The 16,361-nt window shown below is 36.6% G+C and overlaps 1 protein-coding gene across 3 annotated transcripts in view; it reads left to right on the top strand.

Moving 5' to 3' along the window:
* MSRB3 (methionine sulfoxide reductase B3) overlaps nt 1–16,361 on the top strand; it is a 186,786-nt gene that overhangs the window by 38,359 nt on the left and 132,066 nt on the right. For all 3 annotated transcript variants that reach the window (XM_033221380.1, XM_033221381.1, XM_033221382.1), the window contains 2 exons: nt 10,263–10,371; nt 11,965–12,042. In XM_033221380.1, coding sequence (XP_033077271.1) covers nt 10,263–10,371; nt 11,965–12,042 — 187 coding nt within the window. The remainder of the gene's footprint in view (nt 1–10,262; nt 10,372–11,964; nt 12,043–16,361) is intronic.

Below are 16,361 nucleotides of genomic sequence, written 5' to 3'. Positions count from 1 at the left end.
CAGGGAGTAGAAGAAGTGAGAAGCATTGTGCTTCTTTCCTCCCAGAATGGCAGACTGAATTCTCGGAATAGGATTTCAAGCAATGACAGTTCCTCTGAAGAATATTGAAGGAATGTGTAGATGTAATTAGTGGGAGGTGGTAGGAGTGGAGGATGAGAAGATAGGGGTAGGAGTGGACTGTGGGCACATGGGTTAGCAATAGATAGGTATGGTAAAGTGCAACCAAGCATGGGTTCAAGAGAGAAACAGAATGGACAAATAAACTAAAGGAGGAAAGCTGCAGACAAGAGAACCTGGCTGTCATTAACCAGGTATGCAACCATGAGTAGTAACTCTTTTGGGCCCTATTTCCTTTTGAGGGCTTTGGACTAGAAATTCATCATTTCCCAGATTATAATCCAAGGAACACTAATTCTACTGACTTTCCCTTGTAAAATGGATCTCATCATCAAACTGAGAACCAACCCTGCATACTACCCTATTGCATAAGTTCTAAGATGCACTGCTTTTACATTCTACCATCTTGGTAATCTGGATGCAGCTTAAAAATCATTGTGACAAGAATGTATTATAGTTTGGCCACTTTCTCCCCCCTTTTCTAGTGGAGCAGAAAATAATGGTGTATCAAATGACCACATATTTAATAGTGCACATCAGCATAAGAAAATCTCTGAGAAGGTCTTCAAGAATCCCATGTCACCTAGCTTTGCCTAATTTGATTTGACAGTGGAACCTTTCCCTTCTCACTCTGCAAGAGGAATAACATGTTAGCATTTTTTTTCAGAGCCAGTATTTTAGAGAATGCATTTTGGGGAATGCTGGACCAGGTAATCTTATAATCTTAAATCCAGAGAATTAATAAAATATTAGTTACAATAAGAGATTTGAATGTGAAACCCTAGAGAGGTAACATAGGATTCAGAGTAGTAATCTGAATTACTGAATTAATTTTTTTACTGTCGTTATTTATGTTTAAAATTTCACTGATTTATTAAGCAAATGTTATTGTTGCTGTTCTTAAACTAATTTATAAGAAACATAGCCAAAGTCATTATTTAGAAAACATCTGTTAGAAAGAAGATTTAAACAGCAATAATTAAAGTGGAGAATTGAGTATTTGAATACAATATATACCCGTTTAGTCCTTCCTTTTTCTCAGCCGCATTACTAGGTGCTGGGGATGCAAAGATGACTAAAATATGTATGAGCACTGTCTCTCAAGAAGATATTGAATAATGTCTTCCCATGTCAGGGGAAAACATGGCTTTTCTTGATAAATCTGAGTGAAAAAGTAAAGTGGATTTTTTTTTTCTCCAGAATTCCTCAGATTTTTCTGGAATGTATAGATTCAGATTTAACTTTTTGTTGAGTGGCAATTGAAGACTTGTTTTCTAGGCCTTATGCTTAATTAATTTATATTTGAAATTTGATTTGGGTGGTAACGTAATTTTGGAAATTTGCAAAGCTGAGTTTTTGACAGTATATCTTTTATTTTGTTTCTGGTGAAGTATACTCAATGTTATATTTAAATAAAATTCTGCATGATAATCTAAGAGAAGTCTCCTTTCCTTCCTTTTTGTGGGTGGTTACCGCTCATCTCCCTAGCAGTTGGTGCTCCCCAAGGGGAGAAGGAGGATAAGAGAGCGAGCTAGTTTTTGCAAATCTTTTTGATTGCATGTGAAATGTAGAATGGAAATGAGTCTGTCTGTTTTTAATTTTTTTTATGGGCTATGGTGTTCTAGTGAAGACCCATACTGGAAAAAAAATTAAAAACAGGGAACTCCAAGTTTGTCAGACATTTCACATGCAGTCAGATAGAATTGAAGTTAAATGACTTTCTCTTCCACTGTTGTCACTTGATGATGGCAGAGACTTTAAGAATTCTCTTCTTATTTATATGCCTTGCAAGCAAGAAAATGCTCTTTGGATCAAGACGTTTAAAAAATATTTCCCTAAGCTCTAGGCTTTATGGTCCACATTAACACAAAAATTGTTGCCCTCAGTATTTGCATTAAATTTTGAAGAGTTGATAAGATACTCTTTAGTTTTTTTATGTGCTTAAATAATGCTAATAAAATACACATGAATTCAACAATTAAAAATTTATAATACAAATGAAAGATAGAAAAGTAAAATGTGGCTTCTATCATTCATTCGAGTGAATTATTAATGGATGTTTCATCAGGATGAATGTAGTGCTAAACCTCTATTGTTTCCCATCAAGAAAATAATGTAGCTTCATGAATGAGATTTTACTGTTAAGGTTAGAATTTTAATTCACATTAATAACCTTTCAGTACTGTGAAAAATACATTTACTCCCCTTGACTTACAGTAAGAAAGTGTTTGCATGTTTTCCCCCTTAATTTTAAAACTGCCTTACTTCTCAGTTCCCCAATTTCTTCCTTTTCAAATCTGAACCTACATTTTATCCGGATTTTTTTGTTTATTTGTTTGTTAAATTAGCTGCTACTCTTACATGAAAGACTGCATACTTTTCATCAGGATAGGGTAATGACCACCTTGACTTGTACACGTTTGATCATATTATATCTATTGGGATGTCTAAATGTAGTTTTCTGTTTGGATCTTTTCTGGCACCCTGTGAATGCTGTTGCTATTAGTTATTTGAGTTTTCTATATTTCATTTATAAGCAGATATGATTAAATCTAGGTGGGAAAAATTTTAAAGTGTTAACATCCTTTTTGTTAACTCTCTTTACACAAAACTTTGCACATACCTTTACTGTAAGACTGCACATTGTATAGATTGTTTGTCTTATCTTTCCTGCTAAAATATGTGTTCTCCTAGATTAGGAACACTACCTTATTTATTTTTAACTTTCCAGTGCTCATGACAGTTCTTGATTCACTGTAGATGTTTAATAAATAGTTGTAGAAAGTATAAATTAATATTAGGCTCAACAGTTTTTATCTTCAAAGAATTTGCAATGTGTTTGGGAAAATAAAGCAGAAATGAATGAAGATGTTTGAGAATAATTGCGTAATACTGTATTTGCCCATTTAAGTAGTACCTTGCAGAGTAAATACACTAATACTGAAAGTGCTAATAGAGGTGAACTTATCTGGATGTGTAGCCTTGGAAGGAAAACTTGCTTGACAACATCTTCTGAGTGTATTTATTCAAACCTTCAGTATGAGAACCATACTGAAGGCCATTTTTATCATTCAGCTATGCACCACTAAAACATATGGTCTTATTTAATTCAAAAAGTTTACAATGGTATGTTGCATGCTTATAATGTCCATTGATGTTAATTAGAACTCTGTGCATATGTCTATGGAATATAATTGAAACTGATCTTGTGGAATTGTCTTATGTGAAGTAATAGTAAAACAGCAAGAAGGCATTAAATGTGATTATTATTATGACAGATAAAGATATGATTTTTCTTACATATAGGAAAGAATAACTCTTTACCTTAAGAAGAAACAATTTTTTTTCTGAGTCCTAGAACTCATAGATTTATTTTTGTGTGTGTTATATTTGGGGCTCGGAGAACAGATGAAATTAAACTGAAACAAAATGTAAAAATTAAGAATGTTTTTAAAAAATAGAACAGGTACTAATTTTATACTTTCTTTGGTTATGGACGTTTCCTGCCAGGGCCAGAAGATTAATCTGAAGGGGAGGGTTACTGGAGTGTTTCAGAAGGGCAACAGCATTGTCTGGTCAAAGAGTTTTTTGTTCTCCAGGCTCATCCAAAATTCATCGCCAGAAACAGCCATCGAGTATCCTCTTACATATGACTCCAAGTTGAGAATGATGATCTATAGTGTAAAAACGATGGCTTTAAGTAGACAAAGCAAATTAGCAGAACTTGCACTCTGATCATACATTGAAAGTTCAGCCAGAAAAATACTTTCCAAGAGCTATTTTGAGGGTAGCACTTTGCTAAATGGATATTCACTAAACTTTCTCTTGGAAGTAAAAAAGGTAATGCTAAACAATGTCTGTATTAAGATATGTAGTTGTAAACTTCCTGGTTTAAAAGCATATTCCTTATATATTTAAATTGTTGCTTATCTATTCATATTCAGGTTTTAGCACTTGCACTGAGGTTACCTGTCTGTGTCTCTGCCACTGGAATATGAACTTGTTAGTGTTTTCATCTCTTGCATTGGTCGTTTCTGCCATGTGTTCGGAAAGCTATTCCTTCAGAGATAAGCACAGACACCTTCCTCTCCTCCTTCAGGGCTTTGCTCAAATATCACCTCAGTGAGACTTCCTCCTCCAGTTTTCCTTTTTCCTTCCTGAATACTTACCACCTTCTAAGAGACTATGTAATTTACTTACTTATTTTCATTGTAGTTTGTCTTGTCTTTCCTTGCTCCTGCTGGAATGGGAGCTCCAGGAAAGTAGAACTTTATTTTGTTCTCTGGTATATCCTAAGTACTTAGAATAATGCCAGCAGATAATAGGTTCTCAATAAATAATTAGTGAACTAATGAATATATCTTACTTAGCATAGAGTCTGGCACTGTGTAAACACTCAACATTTTTGATGACTTAAGCAAACAATTTAAGAAAAAAATCTTGCATCAGTGGTCCTCAGAGTAAGCCCTGCAGCTCTAGTTTTGTGGAAACCAGAGGACTGAAGCAAAAGTGTCCTGACATATGAGTTTGTATGTTAATCTCAGGAATGTTTTTCCTATATATGTCTACTTTGAGAGAAAAATCAGAATTGGATATGGTTCTACAAATATAGAGCTTTTCTTCCCCCATGCTTTGTAGTTTTGTCTTAAAGCCTTTATTGAATTACTAGAATGCAAACAAAAAATGATAGTTATGATATATATTTTACATTTTATTCTAAAAATGTACTAGATTTGGCTTTTCCAAATGGCCAATTATTTAGAAATTCTAACACTATACTATGCCTGAAGTAAAAATTTGCTCAGTTTTCCAGTGACAAACTAATAACCAGCCAAATTTACAGTGAAAAATAAAGTATACCACCTTTAAATATAGCAGCAAGATATTTCAACATGAACTTTACTGTTTTAACCTACTAAACTCAAAGCAAAACAAGATATTCTTATCTCTTATTCATTTATTATCTTGGGAAAATATTTGATAGTTTCATTTTTTTCTGATCCTAGAACCAAAATTAAAGTTATGGAATCCTTAGGTTTTGTTTTGATTTTTCACATTGAAATATAAAATTTATGACTTGAAAGTAAGATTTAGGTAACAGATCTAATTTACTTCTTAACAGGAAGTTAAAAAGCCTTTCAACGTTTTATAGACTTTGTGAAAATCCTGTATGAAACTTGTCACTGACCCTATGTTGAAGGAGTAAATACAGGGAAAAGAGACATTGGCTATAGATGAATGTATGTAACTTTTCTAATGTACTGAGGTGATTATTACTTTTTGCCCCTTATTATTTTGTTAGTTTTTTTTTTTTTTTTTTTTTTTTTTTTGAGGCGTAGTCTCGCTCTGTCTCCCGGACTGGAGTGCAGTGGCCTGATCTCAGCTCACTGCAAGCTCCGCCTCCCGGGTTTACGCCATTCTCCTGCCTCAGCCTCCCGAGTAGCTGGGACTACAGGCGCCCGCCACCTCGCCCAGCTAGTTTTTTTTGTATTTTTAGTAGAGAAGGGGTTTCACCGTGTTAGTCAGGATGGTCTCGATCTCCTGACCTCGTGATCCACCCGTCTCGGCCTCCCAAAGTGCTGGGATTACAGGCTTGAGCCACCGCGCCCGGCCTGTTAGTTTTTAAGCTGAAAGTTATTGTATAGTTAGAGAAGAAAGAAAAAAGTTGTTACATAATTTTTCCTGACAGAAAATATGATGATTGGCTGGGTGCAGTGGCTCACGCCTGTAATCCCAGCACTTTGGGAGGCCGAGGCAGGTGGATCACCTGAGGTCAGGAGTTTGAGACCAACCTGGCCATATGTCGAAACCCAATCTCTACCAAAAATACAAAAATTAGCCAGGTGTGGTGGTGGGCGTCTGTAATCCCAGCTACTTTGGAGGCTGAGGCTGAGGTAGGAGAATCGCTTGAATCTGAAATGCAGAGGTTGCAGTGAGCTGAGATCACACCACTGGACTCCAGCCTGGGTGACAGAGCAAGACTCCATCTCAAAAAAAGAAAGAAAGAAAGAAAGAAAATATAGCAACTATGGGTTTTGCAGTCAGACAGCCCTGGGTTTAAGTTGATATGTCTACTTTCTGTTTGTCCTTAGTAAGGTATGTTATAACCTCTCCAAGCCTCAGTTTCTGTATCTGTAAAATGGGCATGACTGTCACTTTCTAGAATTATTGAGATGATTAAATGTATTTATGTGAAAGTGCCTAGACATGTGCCTGGCATGTAGAAGAACTCCAACTTTATTTTCTTTCTTCATTTCCTACTTTAATCATTTTAAAAAAAGATAAGGTGTGAGGAAAATACTGTTCCCAGGGAATTATTATAGAAAAAGAATTACCAATAAAAGATTGCTACACACTAAATACTGGACCTGGCCATCTGTTAAAATACAGTTTTAACCTCAGAATTCACTGTAATCAAAATCAAGTAAGTGCTAATGGCTGTGATCCTTACAGCAGATCTTTGAGGGTGGCAACCCATAGTGAAGGTGACTTGCTTCAGGTCACGTGACTGGGAAGCAGGCAGAGCCAGAAAGCAAACTCTTGCTGTATGTTTATTTGTACTAATAGCAAGAGCTTCATACTGGGGCTTTGAAACAATACTGGCCTTGAGGCAACAACACAGGACAAGCCTCGATATAAAAAGAGACTTTGGGCATATTTCAATAAATAAAAAAATATCCTTGGACTGAGTTCACGATGGATCTGATCTATCCCAAAGTTACTCTGTAGGGAACAGTATTATGATTAGATACCAAAATGGCAATATTATCTCCTCAAATATGTACTTGTGTTACATGTGTATGCACACACACTCACTTGTGCCTTCAAAAGACACTATTAAACATTTAAATATAGGGAAAAATATTTCCCAAACATACTTCTAAGCAAATTTAGAGGTCATTGAACAGATGTCATATAATACTAATGTTAAATTACCCTGTGTAATAAGAAAATTACAGTACCTGAGTGAAGACAGTAAAGGGAAACCATCCAATGAATTACTTTAGAATTTCAAAATGAAATGATTTTTTCAAGATTGATAGTGGCACCATATGACTTTAGAAAAGTGAGTCTGATAGGGAGAAGGGAAATCGGAGACAAAAGTGAAGCTTTTCTGTGTTTATATATGCCAATATTTGATTCTGATAATAGAAAGGCTAATGTAATGGTATAACTTTAAATTGTCCAGGAAGTATATTATTATTAAATGGTGTGGCAAGACGCTTATTAAAATCTAACTTCTCATTGAATTGTTTAATGTAAAATCACAATGGTTGTTTCTAGTCTACATATATTTCCTTTCAGTATTAGATATACTTAAAAAACCTAATTATTTTGAGAATATAGTATAACCAAAGAGTGAAAATGTACAAAGTTTGACAACTTTAAATAATCACTAGTATTTCTTAAAGGAAAAACCTCACTTACAGTTAGGAAACAATATTTATACTTAAGGTTGAAAAGCCAGGATGTAGAAAAATTTTGCTAATTTGGAAGGTGACCTTTAAGTGCACTAAAACCAAATAATTTGTAGGCTATGACATAGGGCACATTCCTACAAAATTTGTGTGAATACTGCTTTAGTGGTTCTTGAAAGACAAACAAAGAAAGCTGGAATGAAATCTTTATTCTCCTCCCAAATAAGACGGAGACTAACGAAGGAGTACAGCAGCACTCTTTCAAGGCTTGCCATTAAAACGAGGTCTCTGTAGCACAGTTAATGAGATGTTTCATAGTGGAAAACAATCTGTTTTTAAGAATGTTTAGATCAAAAGTAATTTCTAATCTATGAAATAAAGTCTCTTCAATACCCTTCATTCACTAGTAAAGCTTTTATGTTTGTATTATTTACTTCAATCAGATGTTTTCAATTTTACCTTTTTTTCTTGTACAAATACTTGACATGGTTCATCAATACTGACCAACAGTTTTATTCTCTTTCTTCAGAAAAGAGAGATTCATGAGAGAGGGAGAATGAAAAAGAGAGAAACATCTTTGCCTAAACGATTTGCAAGCATCTGTGCTTTAAGCTACTTTTTATGAACACTCCTTAGTAAATGACTCAAGGTAAAAAAGCAGAAAAGCATCCAATGTTAGGAAATTGCAATCCAATACCATGTAATTTAAACCTGCAGTTGCTTCTCTTGTACTAAATGACATACAGATGGGTAGCTTAGTTCTCTCAACTTTGGGAACACAATTGATCTTTTTGTATGAATGAACATATATTAACAAAAATATTTTGGATAGAATTGTTTGATTTTAATTGTACATATTTTAATTATTTATGGCATTGAAAAGAATAATTTTAACCAAGTCATTTTGTCATGTTAAGTTTGCAGTTAATGATTTTGTGACACTATTAACTAAGATACAATCCTTCCAACAAATAAATGAGAATAAAATCATTTTTAAGAAGTCTGTACTGAATTGAACAGAAACTCACCTATCGCTGTTGACTGATTATTTAAGAAAGGGCCACTTTGCATTCAAGCTATTGAGAGGCTTGTTCTGATAGGACAGATATTTCTCAGGGAAACATTTCTACCTAACCCGTTGATAACAGCAAAAACACAAGTAGTAAGTATTTGGTTAAAGCGTAGGATAAGATGGGGTCCAGTGAGATGAGAGATCAACATGCCATGAGTGACATGCCTGCTGTGCCTGTGGATCTTTCTAGGCCAGGGAAGGGCCGAAGTATTTGTGGAGGGTCAGCAGAGGTGCTGTCTGACAACCTGCAGGCCCACTCCAAGGTGTATCTTGCTCTTTGGCTCTGTCTTGCTCTTTTGCTGCCTCCATTTTCTCTTGTGGAGAATCAGCCACTCTCTCTTGGTGGCCCTGATTCTGCAAGCTGATATCCTTCTTCAACCCCCCAGTCAGGGTAACCGGCTAGATAATGTTTTCCTAGTTTAAGGTCAGTGATCTCATACTATGACATTAGGTACCTTGAAAGTTAAAAAAGCGGGAAGCATTTCCACTCCTAAATCATATTTCTTTATATTTCAAAAGAAGTTGCGTTTACTATTTGGGAAACTAAGCAAGCTTTCTTGTAGTAATTTCAAAACATGGCAAAAACTCTCCACATTTAGGACCATCTGCAGGCTTCTTTCCCACTGTGATGGATGGCAAAGAAAAGCAATTTTACTGCAGTGAGTAATGGCTACCCTGTCCTGGAGTTATATTTCTTTTCAGTCATTTGCTCATGTAAAATAAAATACTACATATAAACAGGTGTTGTCTGAACATTTTACTGCAGGTTGTATAGGTTGAAATAAAAGCTGCCATTGTTATCAGAATCATGTTAGGATTATTTCACCAAATACAGTTAATCAGTGAAGTCTTCCTAGATGTACTTTGCAAAAAGAAAATGTAGGTTTCTAAAAATCATATTCACGTTTCCTTTTTTCTTTGTCTTTCTCCTTTTCTATTTTTCCCACTCTTTCTTTGGAACTTCTTGAATCTGCATTAGTGAAAGTGCCCTCTCCTATAGTGTACTGAAAGTTTCTTGCTGCCCATTTAATATGGTAAGATACAGTCTTTGAAGAGATATACAGAATCTTTATATTTTGAAGGAGTATACAGAATCTAGTGAAGTTTCAGATGCAATCATGGAGAACAGTAATTCCTGGTCATAGAAAAAAATATTTTTAGAACTCATAAAATAGGATGGTAGTTAAATCATCCACAATGGAAATTGAATTTTGATGGTTTCAGGCTATTCTACTAAGTTGCAAAATTATTGCAGACTTATGGTTTAACTTAATATGCCCATCATTTTATATATACAGTGTAAATGTTTGTAAATTATGTTTTGAATTTATTTGGAACAAAAAGGGTTTCAGGATACTGGGAGATATAAAGCATGTATCTTGTGAATGATCAGTGAGTTTTTAGTATCACATGCTAGAGACTTTGGCTATAGCATATTGTCACTGCTCCAGTGGAATCATCTGAATCTTAAGAAACATTCTTTTTAAACTTAGAGAAATAATCAGCTGCAGTTCAGGTAAGCATTTCCAGTGCATTAGAGACTGGTCTGGTCATTGACAAGTGACTGCAGAAGCTGTGCTGTGGCAGCCAGCCAAAGCAATTATTTAGGATTCAAGCTAAAAAGCGTTCTTCTCCCATATCCTCTCTCTTTTCAGGGTCATGTAGGGATAAAAAGAACTGTAAGGTGGTCTTTTCCCAGCAGGAACTGAGGAAGCGGCTAACACCCCTGCAGTACCATGTCACTCAGGAGAAAGGGACCGAAAGGTAAGGTGAGCTTTAATAAAAAGTCATTAAATAAGAGCTAGATTTCTTCTCCCCCCGCCCCCTGCAATCCTCTTCCTTGCCAATTAATTTAAAGCATTCTATACTTACTTGCTAAAGTCTACAAATTAGTATCCTTGAAAAGGTTAAAATGGTATTGTTTAGGTTAAGACTAAGTTTTATTTGTTCTTTTCTCCATTTAATGAACACTCCATATCTGATATAAAGTCACAAAGCTTTTGTTAAGGGCCTGTTTTTAGTTTACTACAAAATGTGTGGAAGTAATAGCGATTTAGGTACATTTTTTGGGAAGACATCACAGTAAGCAAAACCATGAGGGACTTGGCACTATGCCAGGATGCTGAAATTTTGAAGGTGGCCATTGTAAGTATAGACGTTTTGGCTGCAAAAAGAAGGTAGCATAATTTAGTTCTTTTCTACCCCACTCCAATTTCTTTTTGAAGCACATGTGGAGAAAGTATTTATTGGCTCATTTGTGGTTGGAATGTCAAAAATTTTCAATAACTGCCCTCACATGGCTTTGGTCCTTGGAAGTTCGCCCTAAGTCCTGAAAAAAGAGTTTGTTCACTTCCAAGACTGTTTTTAGTGAATAAAGCCTCTCTCAGCTGATTCTAGCTCAAAGGTAACTTGCCAAGGTCCAACGACTTTGTTGTCTAATTTATACCATGGAGCTTGGCATAAGACCGTAGCTTACCTCTGATCCAAATTTATTAATGATGTAACTTCTTATTTTCATTCATGAACTGAAAGAGCTCTCTACTACACATAGGATCCCTGTTAACAGGCAACACTCTCTTCCTGTCACAGTATCTACTGTTTACTGAATTTACCAAATGTTGACTCTCTGACAGAGTCCACCCTTAGCATACGATGAGCTAGCAGTGGACTTCAGTCTCAGCTTGTGAGGATTTCTATCCATTCTGTTGTATACATGACTAGCAAAATGATTTAATGCACACAAACAACCAGAGATTAGGTCATTCTTAAAAATTCTGTTTATAAAAAAATTGGACCTCATAAAGAGGGTGAAAGGATAATAAAAACAAGCTGCAGAGCACATAGACTTTTTGTTGGGCTAGCACAGCTGATTTGTATTAGCTGAATGACCTCCTAGCCTTTAAGATTGTTAACTTAGAAAAATATTCCCTTAAAGCTGCAATATTCCTTTTCAAACCAAAAAATAAGACTCCTTCCACTTGAAGTCTTGGACCCTTCTGCATTTTCTGGTATATACTCTTGCACCCTGTAAAGCAGCAAAATCTTATGTAATGTTCTTTCTGTGAATCTAAACTACAGGCTTTTTTTTAATAGAAAAAAAACTTTTTCTAAGCATTATGTAACTAGATGGCTTTTTTTAATGTAACCTGCACTAGTTTGTAGTAGTTATATGCACATTTTATTATATAGATTTGAAATGTATTAGTAAAGTTCAGATTTCCATATGTTTGGTTTGTTTTCATTCTAGGACAAAAAGACCTTGAAAGATTTGTTAGAGAAATATAGTTTAAGCAAATACATTCTGTAAGAAATAATGCTAACTTTAATTTTTTCAATGATCTGTTTATTATTTATCAGTGCCTTTGAAGGAGAGTACATACATCACAAAGATCCTGGAATATATAAATGTGTTGTTTGTGGAACTCCATTGTTTAAGTAAGTATGTTGAAAACCTATAGGTATAGCTACATCACAGATGGCAGCAAACTAGTTATTGCTTGTTCGTCTTAGAATCTTTCCATTGCTGAATTTTCTTCTGTTTGTTTTTCTATTTCCATTTACCCCCAAAGAAATAAAAGTAATTATTGATTTCATGGTAAATTACCAGTGTGACAGACTGGCTGATTTTGCACTACTTGGATCTTTAAAATATCCAACATTAACTTGTTCATATTAATAACCATGGTGCTAAGCAGAGCTATGAAAGATATTTTGGCAAGCATAGAAATGTTTATGCATTTACTGATTTTTTAAACCTTCAAATGATGGCCTTAAATATTTATTGGAACATAATGAAAAGTTCTTCATGTATATCCTTCACATTGAATAATATCCACCAAGTAGATTATACTTTTGCAATGAAGGGAAATACCTGTATTGAATGTAACATGGGAACATACCTTTACATAGGTAAGCAAATTATGTAATATGAGGTTAACAGTTTTGCATAGATTCAAAATCTTTATTTTAAAGATCCCAACAGTTTACCATAAAATAGGCAGCACACTGGACTTTCTGACTAAAATAGTTCATTCAGATAGTATATTCTGGAGATTATGGTTGTTATTCAAGAAAGGAAAATCTTTACCGAAAATTTATTTATCTAGGTGGAGAAGATTCTAGAAGCCCTATACTTATCACGGGTTGCTGACTTGGGGGAATAAAAAGGCAGAAACCTTAATTGGGAGTAAATGTCATTGGCCAGGTGTGGTGGCCCAGGCCTGTAATCCCAGCACTTTGGGAGGCCAAGGTGGGTGCATCACTTGAGGTCAGGAGTTCGAGATTAGCCTGGCCAACATGGTGAAACCTCATCTCTACTAAAAATACAAAAATTAGCCAGGCGTGGTGGTGTGTGCCTGTAGTCCCAGCTACTCAGGAGGCTGAGGCAGGAGAATCACTTGAATCCGGGAGGCAGAGGTTGCAGTCAGCCAAGACTACGCCACTGCACTCAAGCCTGGGTGACAGAATAAGATTCCATCTCAAAAAAAAAAAAAAAAAAAGTAAATGTCATTTATTTAAAACAGAATTACAGAGTTTCTTAGGGGAAATAAATAAACAAAGATCTGATACTTATAGCTAAAACACACTTAATATCTCTCCATAAATGTTTCTCTTTTAAAAAACCATCATTTACCAATTTTCCAGAAATAACAGGAAACAGTGGTTTCCTTGAAATTAAAAAAAAAAAAGATTTAAAACATTTCTTACATTGCACAAACCTTATTGAACATTAGCATTGGTTGAGAATCTGTTCTGATTTCTTATGTATTCCTCCTGTTAAAAAACCGACCCTTCAAATTGTCACCCATTTCCTCTCAGAAAACACACTCCTTATATAATATTTCAACACCTTTAGCTTATGTCATAATAGTTGATATAACACTTAAGATAGTTTTTGCTGAGCCATGTTAAACTTGTTAATATCCCAAATGGTAAAAATTGGCCACATCCCCTTTACTTTTTGATTCAGATTCTCCATCTCCTTCTCTATCATGTGATTCACTAAAGTATGGGATCTAAAGAAAACTTACTGTTTTAAATAAGAAACAGAACCACTGTAAATGAACAATTTAACCCATGTGAGATTTTTGAGTCACAAATCCTAAAAGCAAGACCCTTATCCAAACATAGATGCTAGTGGGAGTCAGGTTTCACATTTGATGTGATATTGCCTCTATTTCATCTACTTCTATACTTACAAGGAGAGCTTTTATTTTCCACATTTATAAGGAATGTGATTTAATACTTTTATTCTACTTTTTTCTAATTTTAATTGTTTGCTTCTTTTTACTTGTTTTCTTGTCTATTTTGGAAAAAAAATCCTTGCTGTATCCTTCATTGGAGAATATAGTCGAGTAGCTCATTGGTCTAGTGCTAACTTCTGTATGTGCATTTTCCTGAAACTGATATGTCTGAATGTCTGTGGTTGGCTGTGTCTTCCTCCTACCTCCTCTATCATGAACACCCTTCTCCCACTTCACAAAAGATGACATATCTTTCACCCAGCCCAAATCTTACCATGTATTGCCCCGGGGTACAATCTCCAGGGCATCAAACAAAATGACAGTTTGGGAACTTTAAAGAGACTCATTGAAAGCAAGGTTCAAAACGTGTTGGTAAAAAATAGTGAAATTGGGGCTGGGCGCGGTGGCTCACACCTGTAATCCCAGCACTTTGGGAGGCCAAGGTGGGCAGATCATGAGATCAGGAGATCGAGACCATCCTGGCTAACATGGTGAAACCCTGTCTCTACTAAAAAATATAAAAAGTTAGCCAGGCGTGGTGGCGGGCGCCTGTAGTCCCAGCTTCTTGGGAGGCTGAGGCAGGAGAATGGGGTGAACCCGGGAGGCGGAGGTTGCAGTGAGCTGAGATGGCGCCACTGCACTCCAGCCTGGGTAACAGAGCAAGACTCCGTGTCAAAAAAAAAAAAAAGTGAAGTCATATTTCACCTTGGCAAGGCTCCTGGCACAGCACAGCCCACCTCCCTGTCTGCCTGCTTGTCTGTCTCTCCATCTGCTGTCTGTCCATTCATTTTCTACTAGCCTACCTAAGTGAGAAGGGTCCCATGAATACATGTATTCATATCTTTTTTCAAATGAACAAAAATGAAATAAATGGAAGTCTTTTTTTCAGACACAGAATACATCTGATTTGGTTGATGCATTTGACAGTGAGGACTGGCTTTGTAGATTATATGGAGGACTTCATCTGCTCAGTGATCTAAATATGTGTCTCTAAGGTTTTGACAAATCTACATTTGAAGTATGTATAAAATACACAAAACACCAGAAAATTAATCTTCTGCAATTTAAAGAATTTCTGATAAGACGTTTTAACTTAATTTAAAATGTATGAGCTGGGCGTGGTGGCTCACGCCTATAATCCCAGCACTTTGGGAGGCCGAGGCGGGCAGATCACGAGGTCAGGAGATCGAGACCATCCTGGCTAACACGGTGAAACCCCATCTCTATGAAAAATACAAAAAATTAGCCGGGCACGGTGGCTGTCACCTGTAGTCCCAGCTACTCGGGAGGCTGAGGCAGGAGAATGGCATGAAACTCGGGAGGTGGAGCTTGCAGTGAGCCGAGATGGTGCCACTGCACTCCAGCCTGGGTGACAGAGCAAGACTCCATCTCAAAAAAAAAAATAAAAAAAAAAGTACGAGGAAGCATGTATCAGTCAGCACCCAGTCAGGACACAGAATACACAGTATTTTGAACAGTAACGTTTATAGAATTATGAACTTTAAGAGAGGATTGTGGTAATAAGGTGTTGGGTAGTAAGAAATGAAGAGAAATTCTAAAGAATACAGAAATAGCAGATATAAGAAACAATCATGACTCCTAGGACTGAGATAGACAGCCAAAGAAATCCTCTGCACCCCTCCGTACACACAGGGCTGAGGACTAGACCTTGTTGGAGAGGGCATGGCTGTAGCCACTAAACATCAGAGAAGTTGTTATGGTGCCATGATGGTGCAACTTGCTGGAGCTTTCCTGAAATCTGAAATTTGCTGGAAATTTACCCTCTGGGAAGCTGGGGAAAGCAGTTTGCAGGGTGTCTCAGTGGAGACACTCCACTACCAAACCATCTGAGTGGAGTGCCAGGGGAAGCTGCTGGCCGCTGACTGCTGCTCATCGCTGTGCACAGAGAGCAGCACCTGGCACTGAAGAAGCCACTCATGTAGCTGGGAAGCAGATTTTGCTACCTAAGCTGGAGGCAGAAGGAGCTGTGTGCTCTGCAGGAGTTGGTTGCAGGAAAAGCTGCGTACACGGGAGAAGATGGGTGCAGGAGAATCCAGTCACGTAACAGGAGTCTGGCACTAGAGAAGCTGCCCTCATTGCAAAAGCCTGGAAGCAGAGAAACTGCATGGGCTGTGGGATCTGGATGTGAAAGATGCTGCAAGCACTGGAAGAGCTTGTTAAGCAAGCATCCCGAAACCAGAAAGGAAAGGGCTTTTCCTCCTGGAGTCTGCCTCCTGTGCCCTCAGCTGGCGAAGTTAAACATCATGCTGGCTGACAAAGAAACAAATATTTAAAGGGCCCAGCCCCATTTTAGCAGAGCAGGCAAAGAAGATGGATTTAGAGGTGAGAGGCTCTAACTTTATTTGATAACTGGCACAAAAAGTCTATTTTTTTATATCAAAATTCTTTTAGGGGTTCATGAGCAAAAGTTTCAAAACCACTCACTAGTCTGGTAAATTAATGTTGTCACTATCAGGGGCCCTGTAGGTAATTGGTTTTATGCTTTGAACA

This window comes from Trachypithecus francoisi, unplaced genomic scaffold (genome assembly GCF_009764315.1).
Source record: "Trachypithecus francoisi isolate TF-2019V2 unplaced genomic scaffold, Tfra_2.0 Lachesis_group11, whole genome shotgun sequence".
NCBI lineage: Eukaryota > Metazoa > Chordata > Mammalia > Primates > Cercopithecidae > Trachypithecus > Trachypithecus francoisi.
The sequence above is the reverse complement of the archived record's forward strand: the minus strand, read 5'-3'. Positions and strand labels throughout refer to the sequence as shown.